This window comes from Anolis sagrei, chromosome X, assembly GCF_037176765.1.
Source record: "Anolis sagrei isolate rAnoSag1 chromosome X, rAnoSag1.mat, whole genome shotgun sequence".
NCBI classification, from domain to species: Eukaryota; Metazoa; Chordata; class Lepidosauria; order Squamata; family Dactyloidae; genus Anolis; species Anolis sagrei.
Window position 1 is genome coordinate 100544353 of NC_090034.1, and position 21157 is coordinate 100565509.

General features: G+C 43.6%; 1 protein-coding gene across 1 annotated transcript in view; it reads right to left on the minus strand.

Annotated features, from left to right (window-relative positions):
* The window catches only part of LOC137094951 (cation channel sperm-associated auxiliary subunit gamma-like), an 87080-nt gene that overhangs the window by 18565 nt on the left and 47358 nt on the right, over positions 1-21157 (minus strand). The window contains exons 12-23 of the mRNA XM_067460963.1: positions 18221-18268; positions 17306-17438; positions 15643-15754; positions 15107-15271; positions 13186-13304; positions 12283-12496; positions 11116-11178; positions 8581-8764; positions 6556-6683; positions 6121-6201; positions 5896-5952; positions 4873-5029 (exon numbers count right to left, since the gene is read on the minus strand). Of these exons, the coding sequence (XP_067317064.1) occupies positions 4873-5029; positions 5896-5952; positions 6121-6201; positions 6556-6683; positions 8581-8764; positions 11116-11178; positions 12283-12496; positions 13186-13304; positions 15107-15271; positions 15643-15754; positions 17306-17438; positions 18221-18268 (1461 nt within the window). The remainder of the gene's footprint in view (positions 1-4872; positions 5030-5895; positions 5953-6120; positions 6202-6555; positions 6684-8580; positions 8765-11115; positions 11179-12282; positions 12497-13185; positions 13305-15106; positions 15272-15642; positions 15755-17305; positions 17439-18220; positions 18269-21157) is intronic.

The window sequence follows — 21157 nt, forward strand, 5'->3', positions numbered from 1 at the left end:
AGGGGTATTGGCGGGAAGGCGTACAATAGTCGGCCTGACCACCTCATCAGAAAGGCATCCCCCAAGCATCCACTCTCTGGATGGGCCCGTTGTCGAGCGCAATACAGAGGGCACTTGGAATTGGCTTTCGTTACAAATAAATCCACTTCCGGGAATCCCCACGCTAGGAATAGTCTGTGTGCTTCTTGTGAATTTAGCGACCACTCGTGGTGCACTAGTGGGTTTCTGCTTAGTGCGTCTGCGAGTGTGTTCTGTTCTCCTGGGAGATGACTCGCTAAGAGATGTATTCCTCTTTCTATGCACCAGTCCCAAATCTGTATTGAGAGAGATAGTAGGTCTCTCGAATGCGTACCTCCCTGCTTGTTCAAGTAAAACATTACTGTTGTGTTGTCTGTAATAATTTGGACTACCTGACCCAGTATGACCTTTTCGAAGGAGTGTAGAGCCCTTTCTACTGCGAGAAGTTCCAGAATGTTTATGTGCATGTCTCTTTCCTGCCTTAACCATACACCGTGTGCAATGAGCCCCTGAGAATGCGCCCCCCATCCCGTAAGGGAAGAGTCCGTGATGATGACTCTGGTAGGGTACAAATGGTGGAATCGGAACCCAGAGCAGACCCATGCTTCGTCCTCCCAACATATTAGTGATTCGCGGACCACGGGCGGGAGGAAGAGTTTCAACTCGGGACTGCTCGTCAACGGGTCGAATACTGACAGGAACCATGACTGGAGGGTTCTCATTCTGAGTCTCGCATAATGGTTGACTGAAGTAGTGGCTGCCATGTGACCTAGTAGTGTTTGGATCTTTCTTGCCGAAATGCAAAAGGAGGTCCTTGTTTGTTTGACTAGAACTTGTAGGTTGGCAAACCTGTCCCTTGGAAGAAATGCTCTCTCGGAAACGGAGTCCAACAGGGCGCCGATGAACTGGATTTTGCGGGTGGGTGTTAAGACCGACTTCTCCCTGTTGACTACGAGGCCCAACGACTGGAGAAGAAACAAAATGGTAGACACTTGGTCCTGCAACTGCCTGTACGATCTAGCCACTACCAGCCAGTCATCAATGTATGGGTAGACGGTTATTCCCTTTGTTCGAAGACATGCGCCACTACAGACATACATTTTGTGAAAACACGTGGTGCCGTCGAAAGGCCAAAGGGAAGAACGTTAAAACAAAAAGCATTCTGTCCTACCATAAACGAAAGATATCTACGATGTTGAGGGGCTATTGATATATGGAAATAGGCATCCTTTAAATCAATTGTAACAAACCATGCTCCCCTTGGAATAAGGGGCAAAATTGAGGCTAGTGTGACCATCCGAAACTTCTTTGGAGTTATGTGAGTATTTAAGGCTCTGAGATCTAGAATTGGACGTAGTCCACCTCCACGTTTATTAATCAGAAAGTATTTTGAGAAAAAACAGAACTTAACTTTATCAACACCCACCGGAGAAATTGCTCCCTTTTCCAGTAACATATTTACCTCCTCTAACAGAGGAGTGGATTCTTGTGTTCTCTTAACATTGCCCACTCTAGGTAGGTCATTAAACTCTATACAGTAACCTGAACCAATAATAGATCTAACCCATTTGTCCGTGGTGATACTACACCAGGCATCATAAAACATACTCAATCTGTCCCCAAACATAGGAACCCTAGAATTCCAAAGATAAGAACTTGTTTCCACATTAACTTCAACATCAACTCTACTATTGCCCAATGGGGGAACTATATAGCCAGTGTCATTCTCCCCTTCCATGACGTCAAAGACGTTTCTTTTGGTTAAATTGGCCCTTGAGTTTGTTTTGATACGGCTGTGCCCTATTCCTAGAGAAATAAGAATTTCTTCCCCCCCCCCCTGAAACCTAGAAGATCAGTTGCCCCTATTTCTAAAGGGGCCAGTATAGTAAGTGCCATATGATCTAGGGTAGGTGTTGGACGGCTGTTGCCATCTAGGCCTTTGTTGCTGGAAGGGTTGGCACGTATAGCCGAACTTATTAGCGGCTTGACGGACATCTTGCTTTTCTTTTATATTGACATCAGTGTCTGGGTTGAAAAGCCCTGCTTCGTGACAGGGAAGGTCTTCTGCTAAAGCCTTCCCTTCTTCAGAGAGATTGGACGCACGTAGCCATGCGTGCCTTCTAATTGCAGTAGCTGTTGCAAATAAATTTCCCGCTACCTCTGCTAGGTGTTTAGCAAAGTCTTTTTGAAATCTGGAAAGTACCATAGCCTCTGCTTGGAGGGCTTTAGGTAGGTGCTGATCATCCCTAGGTAGAGATTCGATACTGGGTAAGATCTTTCTCCATAAAAAAGACTGATATCCACTCATGTGTGTTGCAAAGTGGGCCATGCGGGTAAATAACCCAGCAGCAATATGTGCCTTTTTGCCTAAAGAATCAATTCTCTTGCCCTCTCTATCTGGAGGTGTAGTTAGAGTGCCCTAAGGGCGCTTAGATTTTGCCACCTCAGCTACTACCGTGTTCGGTTTTGGGGGAGTAATAACCCATCTAAATGCAGAAACATCAATCTTAAACATGGAATCCAGCCTTCTAGGTACCGCCGGAGTCATAAAGGGGGATACATCTACAATCTTAGCAAGTTTCAGTAAATATGGCAGAGCTGGCAACGACATCGAGGGAGAAGCATTTTGCTCCTCGGAAGGAAACATGGGATCATCGACATGTTCAGGCGGTTTTGGAGCTGGGATTTCAAGCCCTTTTATCATTCTTTCCATTAGTGCATTAAACCTACTAAAGTCTGTTAGTTGAACACCATTGTTTTCCTCACCCCCCAAGGTTTGAATTGTATCTGGGGAGTCGGAATCTGACGCCGTGTCATTCAGTTCAGTTGTGGCAATATCAGGTGCATGTCCAGGTGCTGCTTGTACACTCATCAAATTCTGGGCATTATTTGATTGGGTAGACGTAGACGTTGTAGCAACAGTCGTGTCATGTAGTCCCTGTTCTCTACCTTGGTGACCTTCTGTAGGGTTTCCCTGGTGTGCAACCCCTTGAGCCATTGCAGCATCTTGCACTGTAAACCCCCTATCACAATTTCTCATGTGGGTTACAGTATTATTAGTATTATTATTAGTAGCCAGAGTTGTCATTGCAGTATCTTGCACTGTAAACCCCCCATCACAAGGTCTCATGTGGGTTACAGTATTATTATTATTAATATCAGTAGTCAGAGATGTCGTGGTGTTTCCACATTTGCAGTTTGTCTATTGAGCATCATGGGGGTCTCTCCCTGCGCTGATGCTGGTCTTGACAGTGGCTGTTGTATAAACATCAGTTGGCCTGAAGGGCCCATTTGCCAAAACCCTGGGAAGGGCATTGCTCCAGGGCCATATCTTCTCCAGTGACTTGAGGACCTGAGGACCTGGAGCGGCTTTGCCTCCTTGAACGTCCAGAAGAGGAGGAGGAGGAGGAAGAGGAGGAGGTGGAGGATGAGGAGGAGGAGGAGCGCGAGCGGCGGCCCCTCCTCAACGTAGATCGGTACCGCCTACGCCTGGATCCGCAGCATCGCGATGGGGATCTTGAACGTCTAGGACGCTTGCTTGGGCGGCGAAACGTAAAGGCGAGCCATGATCGCAGGGAGGATGCTGCCGCTCCAAGCGCCGCAACGTTCGGATGATCCTCCTCCTCTTGAATTGCCTCCCCACCTCTTGGGGGAGTTTCTTGTCCCCTTTGGCCGCCAGCGTCCTCCGATACCGGCTGAGATGGGGCATGGTCATCAGCCCTGGAAGCGGGAGGGCCATTATACACGCCTTCGAAGGCGTGGCTAGTAGAGGGGAGGGCGGGGTTAGCCTCAGAGGAGGAGCCGATATCGGGAGTGAAGGGAGCAACCGTGCAAACTCCTCCCTGCGCGTTCGGGGACAGCAGCGGCATCGGAGGGGTCAGACCATTGGTCGTCGCCCCTCCGTCAGCATGTACTCGAGACATCCCTAAAGGGATGGTGCTCGCTGCATTGGGGCCTTCGATGCCCTTAGCGGCTTGGCTTAAGTCTCTCTTTGTTTTGTTAATTATTTCGCCCTCACGATCCTTAGCGGAGAGATTTGCTTTCTTTGCCGGAGCTTTTTTCGCCGCGGCGGTTTGGCGGCCATTTTGGAGGCCGCTATTTTTGACCTTCTTAATCTTTTTCTTTCCCCCTGAAGGTAAGGAGGATTGCTCACGGGAATTCGCCTGTGGTTGAGCGGGTTGCAGCATTAGCGCTTTCTCGTAAAGCGCCGCTCTTAGACGGGATAATCTGTTTTTCCTCGTTTGAGGAGTAAAAGCAGCGCAGATGTCACACGGCTGAGAAAGATGCCCCTCTCCCAGGCACTCAAGACACAGCGAGTGTCCGTCTGTGTCCGGAAGAATATTTGGGCAGTTTGTGCATTTCTTAAAAGCTGTAGTAGCCATTATATTGATTAATAAATACTGTTTTGTTAATTCTCTTCAGTTAATCTTGTCGTTTATCAACAGAAAGGTTCTTTCGCTGTTTGCTTTAGCGCGGAAAAAAGAGAACTGAGTAACGGCCACTGCCCCGGGCTATGTATAGGATGAGGGAGGGGGGCGCGTGGCCAGAGGGAGTCTAAACGGTCATTTTACTTTCTAGAAGGTTCCGATCGCTGAACTGCGCAGGCGCAAGGTTACCATATCTGCGATTCACAGGATTTACGACAGGAAACTGAACAACCCCTCTTGAAACTGTCTTACTGACCAGAACCAAACACCAATTTTTACTGGTCCTAGTTGAGAAACCACTGGATTTATGCATCTTTTCTGCCATAACAATCAGATATATAACCATGTCCGTTCCACTCATCTGACTTCCCAGTTCACTTTATGGCAGAAACCCAATGCACCCAGGTATTCCTCCCGCTGTCCTTACCATCACTGAAGTAGAAGCAGGGCATCTCGGGGTCCGGTTTCACACAGTCGAAGTAGCGCTTGTTCTTCTCGGTAGTGTAATTTTTGGTGTAAGTGATGTCAAAAGCCAACCTTCTGCCTGGAGGACATCCAATATTGATGCTGATTGTATCACTGCCCTGCAAGGTAGGCAGAGAGTTAGAATATAAGCCTTTTGCATTTTGGGGTGGAATCGGAGGAACACCTTGAGGAGACAGACTTGGAGCGATATGCAAGGAACTTCCCTTCTTGGACACAGAATGCCCCAGAGAATGTGGCTGGCATTGTTAATACATGAGGGTAGGAATAGATGGCAGATGGAAGGAGGCCACGGCAAAGGGATGAAGGGAGGGAGATGGGTGGTCAAATTGTTTCAGGGTCCTAAAGATCAAATATTAATTCTATGTGTTGTCGAAGGCTGTCATGGCTGGAATCACTGGGTTGCTGTGAGTTTTCTGGGCTGGGCAGAAGCATTTTCTTCTGATGTTTTGCCCACATTTATAGCAAACAGGGTTTATATAACTGTGGAATGTCCAAGGTGGAAGAAAGAATTATTGTGACTTTAAGGCAAATGTGAATGTTGCAACTAGCCACTTTGATTAGCTTTTAAGGGCCTTGCAGCATCAAAGCCTGGCTGCTTCTGCCTGGGGGAATCCTTTGTTGGGAGGTGTTAGCTGTCCCTGGTTGTTTCCTGTCTGGAATTCCCATTTTTTGAGTGACCAATTGCAACATTCACACCTGCCTCAAACAGACAAGAGTTCTTTGTCCCACCCTGGACATTCCACAGATATATAAACTTCACTTGCCTAGTTTCCAACAGACCTTATAACCTCAGAGGATGGCTGCCACAGATGTGGGTGAAATGCCAGGAGAGAATACTTCTGGAATATGACCATACAGCTCAGAAAACTAGCAACCCACTGATTGTATGCTTCTTGGGGCTTCTTGCAGAAGGATAGAACAGGGATCGTCTCCCTTGCCATCAGGAAGGTAAAGCCACACTTACCTTTATGACTGGTCCGTCATCCATGTAGTGGTAGCAGTTCATCCCTGAGTGTGCAACCTGGGAGAAGCAAAACAAACTGAACACATTTCAAGTGAAGCACTAGCCTAGCACACCAAATGGTATCTGATGGGCCATGCTAGCTCCAACCAAAGAGTTTCACTTTGATAATCAGAAAGAAAGCCATTGAAATTAAAGATCGGGCATTGATAAAGATTGCTCTCCTACCTTTAAATTAGCAGAGCTCTTCAACAGCTCCTTCCCACTGAGCTGTTGCATTGGGTAATGGCCACTGTCTGTGATTGACACCTGTGAGGAGGAGTTGTTGTTGTTATAAGTGAGGCAAGACAAAAAGATGTGAAAAGAAAACCTATTTCACTATCAGGCTTCCCCATTTTCCATGTTGGCTTCCCCTTTTTGCTAGCCCTTCAAGTACGCATAATCAATGACCAAGGTATTTGTATTCTCACTTTTTCCACACACTGAATCAACCCCATAATTCTGAAGCTGGCTCCTCTTGCTTTGTTTTTCACTGTTGACCCTGCTTGCAGCACTCAAATGAACTTCAAATACAGCCACCAGAAGTTGACTACTCAGACCAGAGTCTTCTTCTCTTGGCCCCATTCACACTGTTCATTTGGTTGGAATGGAGGGGACCCTTACCTTATAGAGGATGGAGCCTCTGCTGATGAGTTCGTGCCTCTCTAAATCCGCATGAACATATTCCGGATGGGATAAAAGTATGGTGAGCCACATGTAGTTGAGAGAATTCTCTTCCGCTGTTTCCCCCACTAAAGGCAAACGAGAAGAAGGCCTATGACTCCACTTAAACTCTTATTGTGTATCTGCGTTTGTAACACTGTGTATAGCAATAGTTTCTGGGCATTTCCCTATGTGCAATGTGCAGTCTTAGAAAGTTTGTAATTTCAAACCCTTTGCCTGATTATTTTAAAGGCTATTTTTTTAAAAAAAGTTTCACATATGTCATTCCACATTGCTCTCTATATCTAAAACAGTTTTTGAAACAACAGTTCTACCTGTCTCCAATTTGCAAAAAGAGAGAATTGATCAGGAATTAGGGAACCAAAATGGGGGCACTGCCCCACAAATAAGAATTCTTGCCCTACAAATGGCATTTCCAACATTTCTAGTTTCACAGAGAACAAGACTCTGAAAACCATTCACACCTAGAGTTCTTTGTTGGAAAGGACAACCTTCTCGTAATGTTTATCTATGATCCTGTTGCTTACTGTTTCCTATATGTATGCAGCTTCCTTTACTCTATAGTTCCCGCGAAGTTATAAAAGGGATTGCAGACCACATGCTCTCTCTCCCCCCCCCTCTCATTTTGATTGATTGATTGATTTACAGCATTTATATTCTGCCCTTCTCATCCCGAAGGGGACCCAGGGTGGATCACATAACACATACACAGCAAACATTCGATGCAGACAGATAGTGGTATGCGTCAGCATTTTTCCAATCAGCATCCTGGAGGTTTTGCTTGATTCCAGCCACGGGGGTGCTATTGTTCCATCCTTTATGACGAGCCTTTTTGATCACAGACTTTTCCTCCTGTTCTCTGATCACCACTCTTTATGGTGCCATAAAATACCTCTCAGTCTAAGCAGTGCCTAATTTCTCTACTCACAGCTCACAGATGTTTTCGAACTGCTTAGGTGGATAGTAAGCTAGGCTGAAGGTCGGGTGCTCACCCCGACCCGGGCTCAAACTGTCAACCTTTCAGTTGAGAAAGATCTATTGCTGCTGGTGATTAACAAGCTGTGCTAAAGCCCGACCCAATTTTGACTATATGACCTGTTGCTACCTGTTTTGTTATGAGAGAGATGCCCTGGTTAGATGGCGCAGAAACGTATCTGAAACTGGACTAATAAGTTTTGTACTTGTGTATGCTGAACACATGAAGGTTGAGAGTAAACCAAATATGTGATTTCCATCAAATAACATAGTCCTATCTACTTCATTTTGTCTCTTGAGTGCATGATATAAAACAAGTTGTTTTGTGGGATAATATATATATTTTGGGCAATACTCTGCTGTTTTATGCACTGGCAAAATCTCTGTTTTCCTAGCAGATCAAAGATAACAGGTTATTCAGTCTAACGACTGAAACTATTGCCTTGCATAATTATATGTGGTTGTATACAACAAGAGAAGATTCTACTCCAAAGCATTTTGGCTCTTCTCTGAAAGGTCATGATCTTCTAAAATGTTATGATCCCCAAAAGGTGTTCTTCCAAAAGGTTATAAATGCCTTTTTCCAAAATTCTTCAAATTCCCTTGATCAAACCTGCCAGTTCATTTTCTCTAAATGTTCAGATTGTATTTCTAAAAATTCAAGTGAATCTTTAAGCTACTACAATGCTAGGAATTTGAAGAAAATGTCATTGGGGGGGGGGGGGGGGATTTTTATTTTGTCATTATGTTCCCTCCCTGTAGCCACAATCTGGTCTATAATATATCTACCCAGTCTCCCCCTGCTCTGTGAGGCCCCTTCTACACTGCCATATAAAGTCCAGATTATCTGCTTTGAACTGGATTGTATAGCCATGCAGACTCATATTATCCAGTTCAAAGCAGATAATGTGGATTCAAAAACTGGATTATATGGCAGTTTAGAAGGGGCCTGAGTGAGTCTCACATCTCTAATCTCCCACATCATCTTACTGCTCTGTTTGGTCGTCCGGAGGCTCAAGTACACAGAGAAGAGGAAAGTCTGCTCCTTGTCCAAGTAGATAGTTTTCGGCAGCAAATTATTGGGCATGATGTTGTAGATCTTCACATAGTTGGCCATGTCAACATAGATGCCTCCAGAAGATTTCCAATTGCTGGCCATGTAGTAGTAGTATTCCTGGAAAGAGTTGCATGTGATTGTAAGGAGGGATATAAACCATCCGATTCTTTGTATGTCTATAGCCACAGTAGTACCAATGCACACCTTCCCCTATTATGTGTTTGATCATACGTGCACATTTAATCTGCTGCTCCCTGCTTTGATCCATATGGAAAGGTAGGCAAAACATGTAGTGATGAGTGAAATTTTAATCTCTGTGCTTTCATGTATGTAAATACTCACAGGATTCTAACATATACACAGACCTGCTCAGAGGCTTAGCCACTTCAGATCTGCCATAACGGACCCGCTCCTTTACTATTTTCCCTAGTTTAACTGGATGAGAGCAGAAATCAGAAGCAGGCTCTGGAATTGTCTTTTTCAGACCTACTCTGAACTTGCTATTTTAGGGCATAAAATACCTCCAAACCAGGATATTTTAACCTGCCAAAAGGGAACTAAGTCTAAGATACAGCTAAACTTAATCTTCCCGGTGGGGAGGAGCTTACTGAGGAATGATTCTGTTATCGAACACCACTACCCCAACCCTAATAAAAAAGAATGTATAGTTAGGAATTTTTAGTTTTCCAAGGGCAACAAGCCAGAATGAGGTACAGTGAGATAACCCTAAACCTAACCCTTTTGCATAGAATCCCTAGGTCTCCCCAACACCCCATGACTTCTCTCTCTTCCCTCTATAAACTGTATTTCATTCCACGCTAAAACAGTGGATGTGGCTCTTAATGAGACCTGCCGCATTATCACGGGGTGTCTGTGCCCTACACCACTGGAGAAATTACACTGCTTAGCCAGTATTGCACCACCTGACATCTGCCGGGAAGTTACAGCCAATAGTGAAAGGACCAAGGCAGTGACATCTCCAGCTCATCCCTTGTTTGAGTATCAGCCAGCACGTCAACGACTCAAATCAAGAAATAATTTTCTTAGATCTACAGAGACACTCGCTGGAACACCTCAGCAAGTGAGAGTCCAAAAGTGGCAGGCTCAAACCCAGCACCTCAATCCATGGGTCATACCAGATCAGAGACTCCCTCCTGGGCACACAGAAGACTGGGTGACTTGAAAGGCGCTGAACAGACTGCGCTCTGGCATCACGAGATGCAGAGCCAATCTTAAGAAATGGGGCTACAAAGTTGAATCCACAACATGCGAGTGTGGAGAAAAGCAAACCACAGACCCCCTGCTGCAATGCAACCTGAGTCCTGCTACATGCACAAGGGAGGACCTCCTTGCGACAACACCAGAAGCACTCCAAGTAGCCAGATACTGGTCAAAGGACATTTAATCAACTACCAAGTTTGCAAAATTTGTGGGTTTTTTATCTGTTTGTTCGTTTTGTTCTGTTAGAAATGTAATACAATGGTATGGCTGCTGGTGACACGATAAATAAATATTCCACTTTGATTCTTATAATTCTATTAAACATGTTGCATTTTACTTCTGAAACTGAAAAACATTAACCTTTACCTGACCTAGGTCAGGAGGCAAATTATCCTACTCTTGTCTCACGCTGGGAAATGGTCCTAGGTGTGGCTCAAGACAAAGGGGACTTTGGGTCATTGCCATATCCTTTATCTGGCTGGTCTGGAAATATGGCATAATCATGCTTAGACATCCAAAGCCAAGACTTATATTTATCCATTCCTTTCTGTATAATGTCTATCCTTTTATATAATGTGTCTGTTTCCCAAGTTTGAAATGTATAAACTGTGCTTTTATTCCGCCTTATTCTTAAATGTACTAAAATAAGAAACTAAACTGTCTGACTCAAGCCAGTCAATAATGTTTTTCAGTCTCAGGCAAAGAATATAACAAAATAGAGTGATAGCTCCTCAACAGGCACCCTTGTTTACCTAGCCAAGCCAAGACCTCAGAGATCAGCTTCCACTGTTCTCCAAGGTCTGGGGTTCATAATCCCATCATCCCCGCCCTGAACCCCGGCTGGTCTGGAAAGCCAGCATTCCTTAGAGACTCTGCTACACTCAGAGAGTTTTCCTCACCTGGCTGGGAGGATATTTCCAGCCACATCATCAGAGCTCAGCCAACCAGAAACAAAAGAGGGAGCATTCAAACTGAAACAATGGACCTTCTTGTATAAAAACTGTTGTACAGAGCACATGCTTTCTTATGCTTGTAATTTTCAGAGCAGAAACTCTGATATGCATCACATCTCAGCCAAAATGGAATAAAACGCCTCCTCTGACCTATGCCTTTGCTTCATTGGTGAGTTTTTAATCTGGAACTTGGGGTTTTTTTAAATTATGGTTGGTATAGCTCACCAATCCAAACTCTCTCATTTAATTGTGGTCTAAATTCCATGTCAATTCCCCAAGACTGGTTTTTCTTACTGCATCTTGTTTCTTGTTCTTCCACCAGCGCCAAGTGGGGTCATGGACTGGGTCAGCATAAGCCTAGCAAGATAACAAAAAAGAAAACTTGGTAAAGTACAGTTGGAAGAAAGAGAAAAGACCGCATTCGGCTACAAGAGCAGTCTCATCCAGAAGGAACCCAGCATTATCTGTGACAGTAGCACAGAAACCAAGCCAGAAACATAAAATCCACATCCCGCCTTGGATTTTTAAAGTAAAGTGGGACTTCCAGAGAAAGCACTGGAGACAGGAGGTTCTTGTGGGCTTGTGGTGGCCTCTGGTGGCTGATAAGAAGCAAGACACTGAGGCTCATCCACACTGACCATTTAAAAGCTAACTTCAAACTGTGGCAGCCAAGCAACAAAAATGCTCCAAAACCATGCAAAAGAAAGTGCTCTGTGATTTGTGCCAGCATTTCCTATGTAATCATCTGCATACCGAAAAACACTTTCTTCACTATTGTTTTGAATCTGCATTAATTGGTCAAAGAAGATGACGCCTAAGAAGGCAATGTTCCTGTTCTGCTGTGGACATGGCTTGTGGGATGCTTCCCTTAGGACAAGATGCTCAAATGCAGGCACATACAAGAGCCCCACTCTCATTGGAAAAGAAGACTTCCCTCTTTAAACTCCCCAAAAGACCTCCAGAAAGTACAAATGCCACCCTTGGCTTGTTTTAATCCAAAACAGGGGAAGAAGGGTTGACATTCAAAGTGGGCCTCTTGGTCCTTTCAGTGGGAGGGACCTGTAAATAAATCTATAAATATGTAAATATTACACAAGACCATCAAGGCCAAGGAGCGTCTTCTGTTTTCAAATTGGAAACAAGTGTTTCCCAAGCTTCAAATGGATGTCCCAGATTCCAGGTGAGAAACTAGGGGCTGCTCACTTCTGCAAGCTTTCAGCCCAAGAATGACACACAACAAGGGCAGAAAAAATTAGGGTTTGGAAACTGAGAGAGGAGAGGCATTTTCATTCTAGTCAGTGGAGTTTTCCAGGACCTCTTCCTGCACTGAGGCCTGGATTCAATCTGATAATTCTAGGCCTTGTACCAGGAGTGGACGGGGAAAAAGCCCGATGTAAGTGAGCGCAAGCCTGTGCATAGGAAAACCACTTTCTGAAGTTGACATCAAAAATCTGTCCTCACTCTGTGGTAAGCTGAATGCAGCTGTAGCAGTTGGTAGACCAGTCCCTGGTACACAATCAACGACTTCTGGTCATAGAAGCCTGTCTTGACCATGATTTCCGGAGGCTTGACACGGTAATGCTCCATCCGAGTAAAGCGCTGTGGGAACGGCAAGTCCACAAAGCGGACCACGGCAAATGGGCAACGGTGGGTGAATCTGATGTAGTCTATGCCACTGGGAACAAAGAAGCCAAGCCATCATTTATGGTTATTATTATTATTATTATTATTATTATTATTATTATTACCTACCTCTTCTCGAGGCGGGTTACAGCATAATTGAAACATATAAACATTGTAAACATTCTTTAAATATACATATTATTTACATCTGACTATGAACTATTTCAATCTCACAAACTCAAGGAGAATTCTACCTCAAATGTGGAGGAAGGGAATGGCCCTCCAGAAGTACATGGACTGCAACTCCCATCATCCCTCAACCTGGATGGTGCCAATGGAGTTTGAAACCAAGAATACATGATGGGTCATACATTCCACATCTTTGACCCGATCCTTGACTGGAGTCCTTCGATCCAATGGAGTACCCAGCCATAGTCTGGGTTTAGACTTCACCTCACAGTGAACAACTTTCCCTGGGCACAAGAAAGTGCTGAGAACCACTGTGGAACAACCGACCGAGAGTGGGATTTCTGGCTAGCCTTGAAGGCCATCGTTTGTGTCTGAGCGAACGATGCTCTCTCGTCCAAAGAAACTTTCAAATAAAGTGGAAGCAGGTGCTATATCTGAGAAGCCATTCTCTGGACTACAACAATCTATATAGTCCATTGCCAGTAGAACTATTGCTGAGATGGTGGACAAGTTCAGAAACAATTCAGCCGCACCTTGTGCGCCACCACTCACTTGTGCGTCATCCCTTTGTGAGGAGTGCTGATCACCTGGTCGTAGGTTAGGATATGATCCAGAGGGAATTTCCTCTTGATTAACCTTCCAGTGGTTCCAGGTTCCTCCCTATAAACCAACTGAAAGAGAAGGGATTAAGAGCAGTTGATTCAGGCCTCTTCAACCCTCCTGCTGTTTGGGCCAGCAACTCCCAGAAGCCCTTCAATAGTCAATGGTTAGGAATTCTGGGAGTTGGAGGCCCAAAGAGCTAATCATAGAGAGAATCTAAGGGTTCCCAATAAATAATAATAATAATAATAATAATAATAATAATAATACTTTATTTGTACCCCGCAACCATCTTACATAAGGCCGAGCCCAAAACACAACAATACAAGCAATAATAACAACAATACAAGCAATTAAAAAACATAGACCATAAAATATACAACATTATCAATAAGACAACACACAATTAAAAACAGTGGGAAGGCCAAATGTAGAGTTAAAATTGGAAATAATGCTGGGACATGGACGAAAGGTGATACTGGTGTTTGTGGAAGGGCATACGAGCAGACCTAAAGAAATGTAAAGTGCTTTGGAGGACAAAGTGTGTAGGAACATTATTCCGGGAAGGCACACTGGAACAGCCACATCTTCAAGCTCCTCCTGAATACTGCCAGAGTTGGGGCCTGTCTGATATCTTTAGGGAGTGAGTTCCAGAGTGGCCACCACCGAAAAGGCCCTCTCTCCCGTTCCCACCAATCGCGCCTGCGATGCTGGTGGGATCGAGAGCAGGGCCTCTCTGGATGATCGAAGGGATCGTGTGGGTTCATATACAGAGATGCGGTCACAATATTCACACAATACAATATAATCCAAAACTCCTACTCTTTTTATTTGTCCAGGGACAGCAGAAGCAAGAGCAAGCATGTAGTCTCTTCTCAGAGCGGGCAACACATTTCCCAGCCATTTCTTGGGCCTCTCTCCCAATCCCTGTTAACACAAGTTGTGTGGGTGCAGTACTTGTTGTTCGATGCACTTTAGTTGGGAATTGTTTACTGAGGGCAATGAAGAATGAAAAATGGAGAAACATGGGGCCAGCATTTGTGGTTTGGTGACAGCAGTCACATGGCGATTGAGCTCAACAGCAGCCTGATCAGAAGGCTCAATGTGAAAATGCTCTCTGAGATATCCAAGGGCCACAGTGACAAGAAGAGGGCTGATCTCATATTAAGCAAAAAGGGAACAGATGCCGATAAGAGCAACATTTCAGCTTGGTTCATACATATCCCAGTGCTGAGAGAAAGAGGCAGATGAAGCCATGATTTTATTTTATTTATTTATTTTATTTACTGTGCTTATAGACCGCCGTTCTCAGCCCTGGGGCGACTCACGGCGGTGTACAACATGTAAAATCAGGTGCAATTTACAACATAAGCCAACATCAACTAGCAATATCAAAAACAACATTAAACAACAACATCAATATCAATAATACAATTACAATAAGTCATTCGCGACGTCTCATCGTTGAACCACAATCCAAATTTTGTGATTGTGAGTTACCGTACTCCTTGAATGTCTCTGTTGTCAGATTCTCAGTATTTAGGTTCCTAGACATCAGGCTATGATCATAATGAGAAGGAAAAGTCAAAGGTGCATCACTTGGTCACCAATAAAAGGAATTAAGTGTGTTAAGAGAAAGAAGGGCTGCAACAATGGCTTTGGGAGAGCCGATCCTCCATTGCCTTCCTCTGGAGTTCAGAGAGTGCCAGTTGACCTTGGCTCACCTATGGTGGGTTTCCATAGGCGAGCCAGGATCTGAAATTCTCATCTCCAAGAGTCCTGCTGATACTGTTATCAGGACTCTCATGCTGTTTCTTACTACCATAGTTCCACTTGAACTTCTAACTGTCACAAACACACCGGAGACACCCACCTCTTGCATCCCATCCTTGTCAAAGAAAACCGTGACTATGGATTGAGTGGCATTCAAGTCGTGATCCGGTGAGCCTTCCATCACTTGCAGGGTATTGTACAATGACCAGGCTTCGGATGGATATGCTCTTTTGATCTCTGTGCTGCTTTCTTTCATAACCCAGATCTTGAATTGAAGGGTGGGAAGAGAGAGAGAAATGCGCAACTAAAATCTGGTTGACATTTATTTTAATCCCCCATCCCCTCAATTCTTTTTTTGCTGTAGTCACTGATAGAAAAAATAAACACAACAAACAACATCATGAGTAACAGAACAAAGGTAATACTACAAAATGGAAGCCTGTAAGACGTTAGAAATGAGCTACTTTGTATAAAAAAAGACTTTCAGAGCTAATTAGACCGAGAAGAAAAGCATGGTCCTGGTCCACCATATTTTCAGAGATCACTCAAACAGTATCATTTGTTAACAAGGGACTACACTGAAGAAATGATTCCAAGCCAAATCACTTTGGCGGAAGGGAAAATAAATGCACGTACCTCATCTGCATCTGTCACAAAAGCAATGTGGCCAGTAAAGGACATAACAAAATATTTGATGGAATAGTCGCCCGGAAAGTTAGACAAATATACATAGCTCACCATGTCATTGCTGTCAAGAAATATCAAGTAAGGAAAGTTTATGTTATTGCTTTAAAATTTTAAATTGCTCAAGTAAAGCATTGCTCTTATGTGCCTTCAAGTCACATAACATGTGACTATGAAGCAGGTGAGGACTACCACCTCACCTGCTTCACAGGAAATCTACTACAAAACAGGAGCTTTTTTGTTGCTTTTTAGGGTCAGAGAAGCAGATGGCGAAAACAGAAGAATGGCCTTTCTCAGGATGCCGTGCTTGCTCAATCAATGTTCAACATTTACACAAATGATCAGTGACTGCCAGGAGGGACAGAGAGTTTCATCTATGCTGACGATCATACCATCACCGCTCAAGCAGCAAGCTTTGAAATGGTTAAACAGAAGCTCTTTGAAGCTTTAGGTGCTCTTACTGCATATTACTGGGAAAACCAGCAAATTCCTAATCCATATAAAATGCAGACATGTACTTTTCACCTTAGGAACAGACAAGCATCTTGAGCTCTGAGGATTACCTGGGAAGGAATCCCCCTGGAGCATTGAAGCACACCCAAATACCTGGAAGTTACTCTGGATCATGCTCTGTAATGTAATGTGTTTTTAATTACATTACAACTGTACCCTCAATTCACTTCTGACGCGATAAATATATAATTCATTTCTGACTTACGGTGATTTTCTCCTGCCCTCGAGTCTAGTCAGGGGCTACTGTGGTTTTTAGTTCTGAATATGTTTTTATGGATTTTAACTGATTTTTTAAAAATACAAATGATATTTCTTTCTGTTTTAATGTTTGTATATTTGTATATTTTAAATTGTATGGAAATGCTTTTAATTTACACCACTTTGAATCTCTTGGTGGGAGAAAAGTGGGATAGAAATAATTATATTTTTTATTAAAAAAAAAAAGCACTCAGGGGAATGGGTTCAAGTTACAGGAAAGGAGATCCCACCTGAACATTAGAAAGAGCTTCTTGACCACGAGAAGAGCTGTTCAACAGTGAAACTCACTGCTTTGGAGCGTGGTGGTGGTTTTTTCTTTGGAGGCCCCTGGAGTCTCCTCCAACTCGATTATTCTATTATTCTAAGGCTAAGGTATCACGAAGCATTCTTGGCAAGAGTTGTTCAGAGGGAGAGAAGGGTTGCACGTCCCTCCCTCTGAGGATGAGAGAGTGTGGCTTGCCCAAAGTCACTCAGTGGGTTGCCATGGCCAAGCAGAGATCTGAACCCTAGTTTCAAGTCATAGTCCAAAATCACTAACCCAAGCTGATTCTAAGGGGCGGGGGGGATTACAACAGACTCTCCTCCCATGATTCTACCTCCTATTGAACTAAAGATCAGCCATGAGCCTAGAGCAGGGCCTGGGACTGGCTCTAGACAAACATGTTGGGGTCTGCAGGACAGGAGTGTGAACCCACAGCCACATGGATGGGTTCCCCACTCTGACTGCAGCCTCCATTTGAGAACATTATTCCTGTTACTCAAAAAAGGATTAAGGTACAATATTGAAATGGGAAGCCACCCGAGATCACATTCGAATCAGCATGTTTTGGGCAGCAGGCCTTACCTTTGCAAGATAGCATTCCCCCAGATGTAGAATATCTTACTGAAGGGGTTGAAAGCCAAACCTACGGGGGTGAATAATCGAGTAGTATATTGCTCCGTCCCCAGCAACAGCACGTAACCTCTGTCTGAGACAGCTAAGGGGAAAAGACAACAACAACAAAGACAAGGAACCACAAAAGTTTTGCAGTGCAATGAGTTACAGAGGACAGCAGGGAGCGGAAGAGATGCAGCGGAGGTGACTGCCTCCCCCTCCCCCCACCAGTGTTAGGCAATTTCAAAAAGGAAACAGCATTTCCAAAGGAAAGATGCAACAACAGCAGCAGCAGTTTTGCACATCAGAAGCTTCTTGTGTTAGCAGTAGAGCAAATAAGCTTCGACAATTTATTCAAACACTTTATTCAAAGAACTACACTTCTAGATAAGAAAGCAAAGGCCCTTGTTATCTAGCCATGTAAATCACAGCTGACATATTGTCTCTCTCCATGCTTACAGGAGAAGAACTAAATGGAGGACTCAGGAGCTTGCCATGTGCTCAGGAAAAAGAGGCGTGTCCCTGAGAAGTATCAGTCTAACAGTCACGGAATCGAAGGAAAAAACAGAGTGAAATGCAAGCCAATGGGGAAGGGCTTTTCCTGCCAATAAACCCATCTGCCTATCTCTTGATGAGGACCATAAACTTGTGCAGGATGTGGTTGAGTTCCAACACTTTCCATAAGTCAGACTTTATTTTGAAACAAGAGTGTTACTGGACACTCAGTGTTCATCTCTTCCCTACCCCATCCCCACCCCAAATACAAACAAGCAATTGCAACAACTTTGGATACCTATATGATTTGCAGGGAGGGTGTCAATGGATGTAAAGTCTTTTAAATGTAACAATAGACTCTGACCTGTCACAAGATGCTGTGGTTCTTACCTTTCGGTATATATTCAGGGATTTTAAAAATGATCTTAAGATAATTATCTGAAAATTGAATAGAGAAAACCACAATAAGATGTGCAACAAAGACCCACATTTGTAGCCTGTACTTCAGTCACTAGCTACTTCTTTGGGTCCTACCCAACCTCATGTTTCACAACTTCTCACTCACTGTACACATACACCTTTGCTGCCTTACAAGTGCTAGAGCAGTGGTTCCCAACCTGTTTTTTTTAAAACCAGGGACCACTTGACCAGGGTTCATTTCTCCAGGGACCACTTTGACCAGGGACCATTTGACTATGGGCCACTTGACTATTTCATTTATTGTCAAAGGCTTTCATGGCTGGAATCATTGGAGTGTTGTGTGGTTTTTGGGCTGAAGAGGTTGAAAGTCAAACCTCCGGGGATGAGGATTCGGATCATACACTGCTCTGTCCCAAGCAACACCACATATGCTCTGTCTGAGGCAGCTTCTTCTTCTTCTTATTATTATTATTCTTCTTATTATTATTATTATATTTATACCCCGCTTTATCTCCCCCGAAGGAGACTCAAAGTGACTTAGCATAAAAGAATTAGTGAAAGGGCGGAACATGCAAGTTTGCTGAGCAGTCTGCTGAAAGCTCCTCCATCAAAAAAGTAAGTTAAAAATAACTCACCCGAGGTCTAATGCGATTGGGATGGACTCACAGCTTAGCTAATATATCAAGAAACAAAAACAAAACTTAACGTCTTCCTACCAAGAAAAGAAAAAGAAAAAGGCTGGGAGACAGAAAGAGAATGATTAGCAATCTCCAGTTTCCTGTTGAGGCAGCCTGGAGATGTGTTGCTATTTTGGATGAACTCCAGCAGCAGAGAATCTAGATTAAAAGAGGAACAGAAAACAGAAAAGAAAAAAAACAGCCGAGCAGAGGTGGGAGTGCCGTTCTTTATCTGTTTTACTCATTAGGTTATAAGTCATCTAGAGATGGCCTCAAAAGCCCCTGAAGCTCCAATTTCCACAGATAACATAGGAAAAAAGCTCGACCTTCTGGTGGAAATGATTAAAGGGCTCAAAGGCTCTATGGAAGTTAGAGAGATAAGAGAAAAGATGAGTGAAATAGTATCAAAGGAAGTAAAAAATCAAGCCAGGATCCAGTCACTAGAACTGGAAATTAATTATTTGAAATCAAGGGTGGTGGCTCTAGAAAACCATTCCAAACGCAGACATTTTTGCTTACAAGGGATTCTTGAGTATATAAAAGACAAAGACTTGATTAACTCTCTGTGTGAGTGGTGGAACCAATGGGACATATCAGCTGGAGAAGAAGATAGAGCATACAGACTTTATCCTCAAAAGAGGGAGCGGGGGGGGGGGGGGGAGAATCACAAAGGCACCACACCAAGAGTGGTAACAGTGACATTTGTTAAAGAATCAACATGCCTAAAGGTTTTCAAAGCCTTGAGGAGTGTGAATGATCTGCAGTTTAACAGTAATAAAATCGCAGTTTTCCAGGACTTAGCAAGAGCTACAAGGGAGGAGAGAGCCTCCCTCAAGGACATTACGGTCAGCAGACGTCAAATACACATGGGCCTTTCCAGCCACACTAATCATTTTCAGAGAAGGAAAAAAAAACTTACTGCAAAGACTATAGAAGAAGGGGAAATGCTCCTGAAAGACTTAAACCTGATCCAACTCTCACAGAGAAAATCTTCAAGAGAAACAGGAGTCCCAACAGATGAAGGAAAAGTGTCTGAAACAGAGGAAGAACAACCAAGAGAAGATCGTCCAACTAAAGAAGTAACCACAAGAAAAAGACCTGAAAAACCTTGTTCAAAGATCTCCTATAGAATTCCTAACAGAAGAAATTTCAAATAACTATACATAATGGACTGTTTCTATAGCTGGGTTTAAAGAAATGCTTATTGGTACCGGCAAAGACATTCTGTAGGGATTTAAAGGACCAGAGCAATCACAACCAGCAAAGACAGGAATTTTTTTTGTCTTAATTGCTAATATAATTTAAATTAGTTTAGTTTTAGTTTATTTGATGCTTAGACCATAGGTCTTTCACATACAAGGCAAGGCAAATAAATAAATACATGAACACCAGATTATTAAATACAATATAAAATACACAATAAAATCCTATAAATCATCAAAATGCTACATATACCAATGGCAAGATGCACTTTTGAAATACTACATAATGTATAGACTCACACCTGCGTAATTAAAAACCAAGTAAAAGCAAATAGATACAGCGTTATTAAAACTACATAAACAGCCAGTATTAGATGAGAGCATCCCCAGCACAGTCAACTGCAATATCAGAGATTAGTTTTGCCCGGATTTTCTGTGCTGCCAGTGCAAAAAGAGACACCTTTTGCGTAACCATAGGGTTAGTGTCAGCCAAGAGATAGAAAATCTTTTCGGACACAGTGTTGGTCTGAAGGAGGTGAAGAATAAACCCCAGGATTTTGGTTCTTGGATCAGAATACAAATTTAAATTAAAAAATGGGGAAACGGTTGCTAACTATACATGAAAAAGGAGAAGGTGGAGTGTTCTGGAATTAACAATAGGGATGAAGATTGGGTTAAGGGACAGGGATTAAGCGATAGGGATTTTTAAAAAAGTAGATAGCCTGGAAGGGTGAGTAATGCGAGAATTTTATCTGACGGATAGGAGGGGCGGATGCAGGGGCCTCTGTCCTTCATTACTCTCTGGATGGGTGCAAGGAATCTTTTCCTAGCAACCTCCTCAAGGAGGAGGGGGTCATGGGTTCCAGAGGAGGGGTTGTTTTGGGGTAGGGATCTGGGTCCTGCAGCGGTAAGGGTTAATATAATGGGATAACCTGCGAAAGAAAGTTGGGAAGGTAAACAACTGACCTATGAGGGAAGAAATTAAATTATTGTCGCTCAATATAAATGGCCTATCTTCTCCGGTTAAA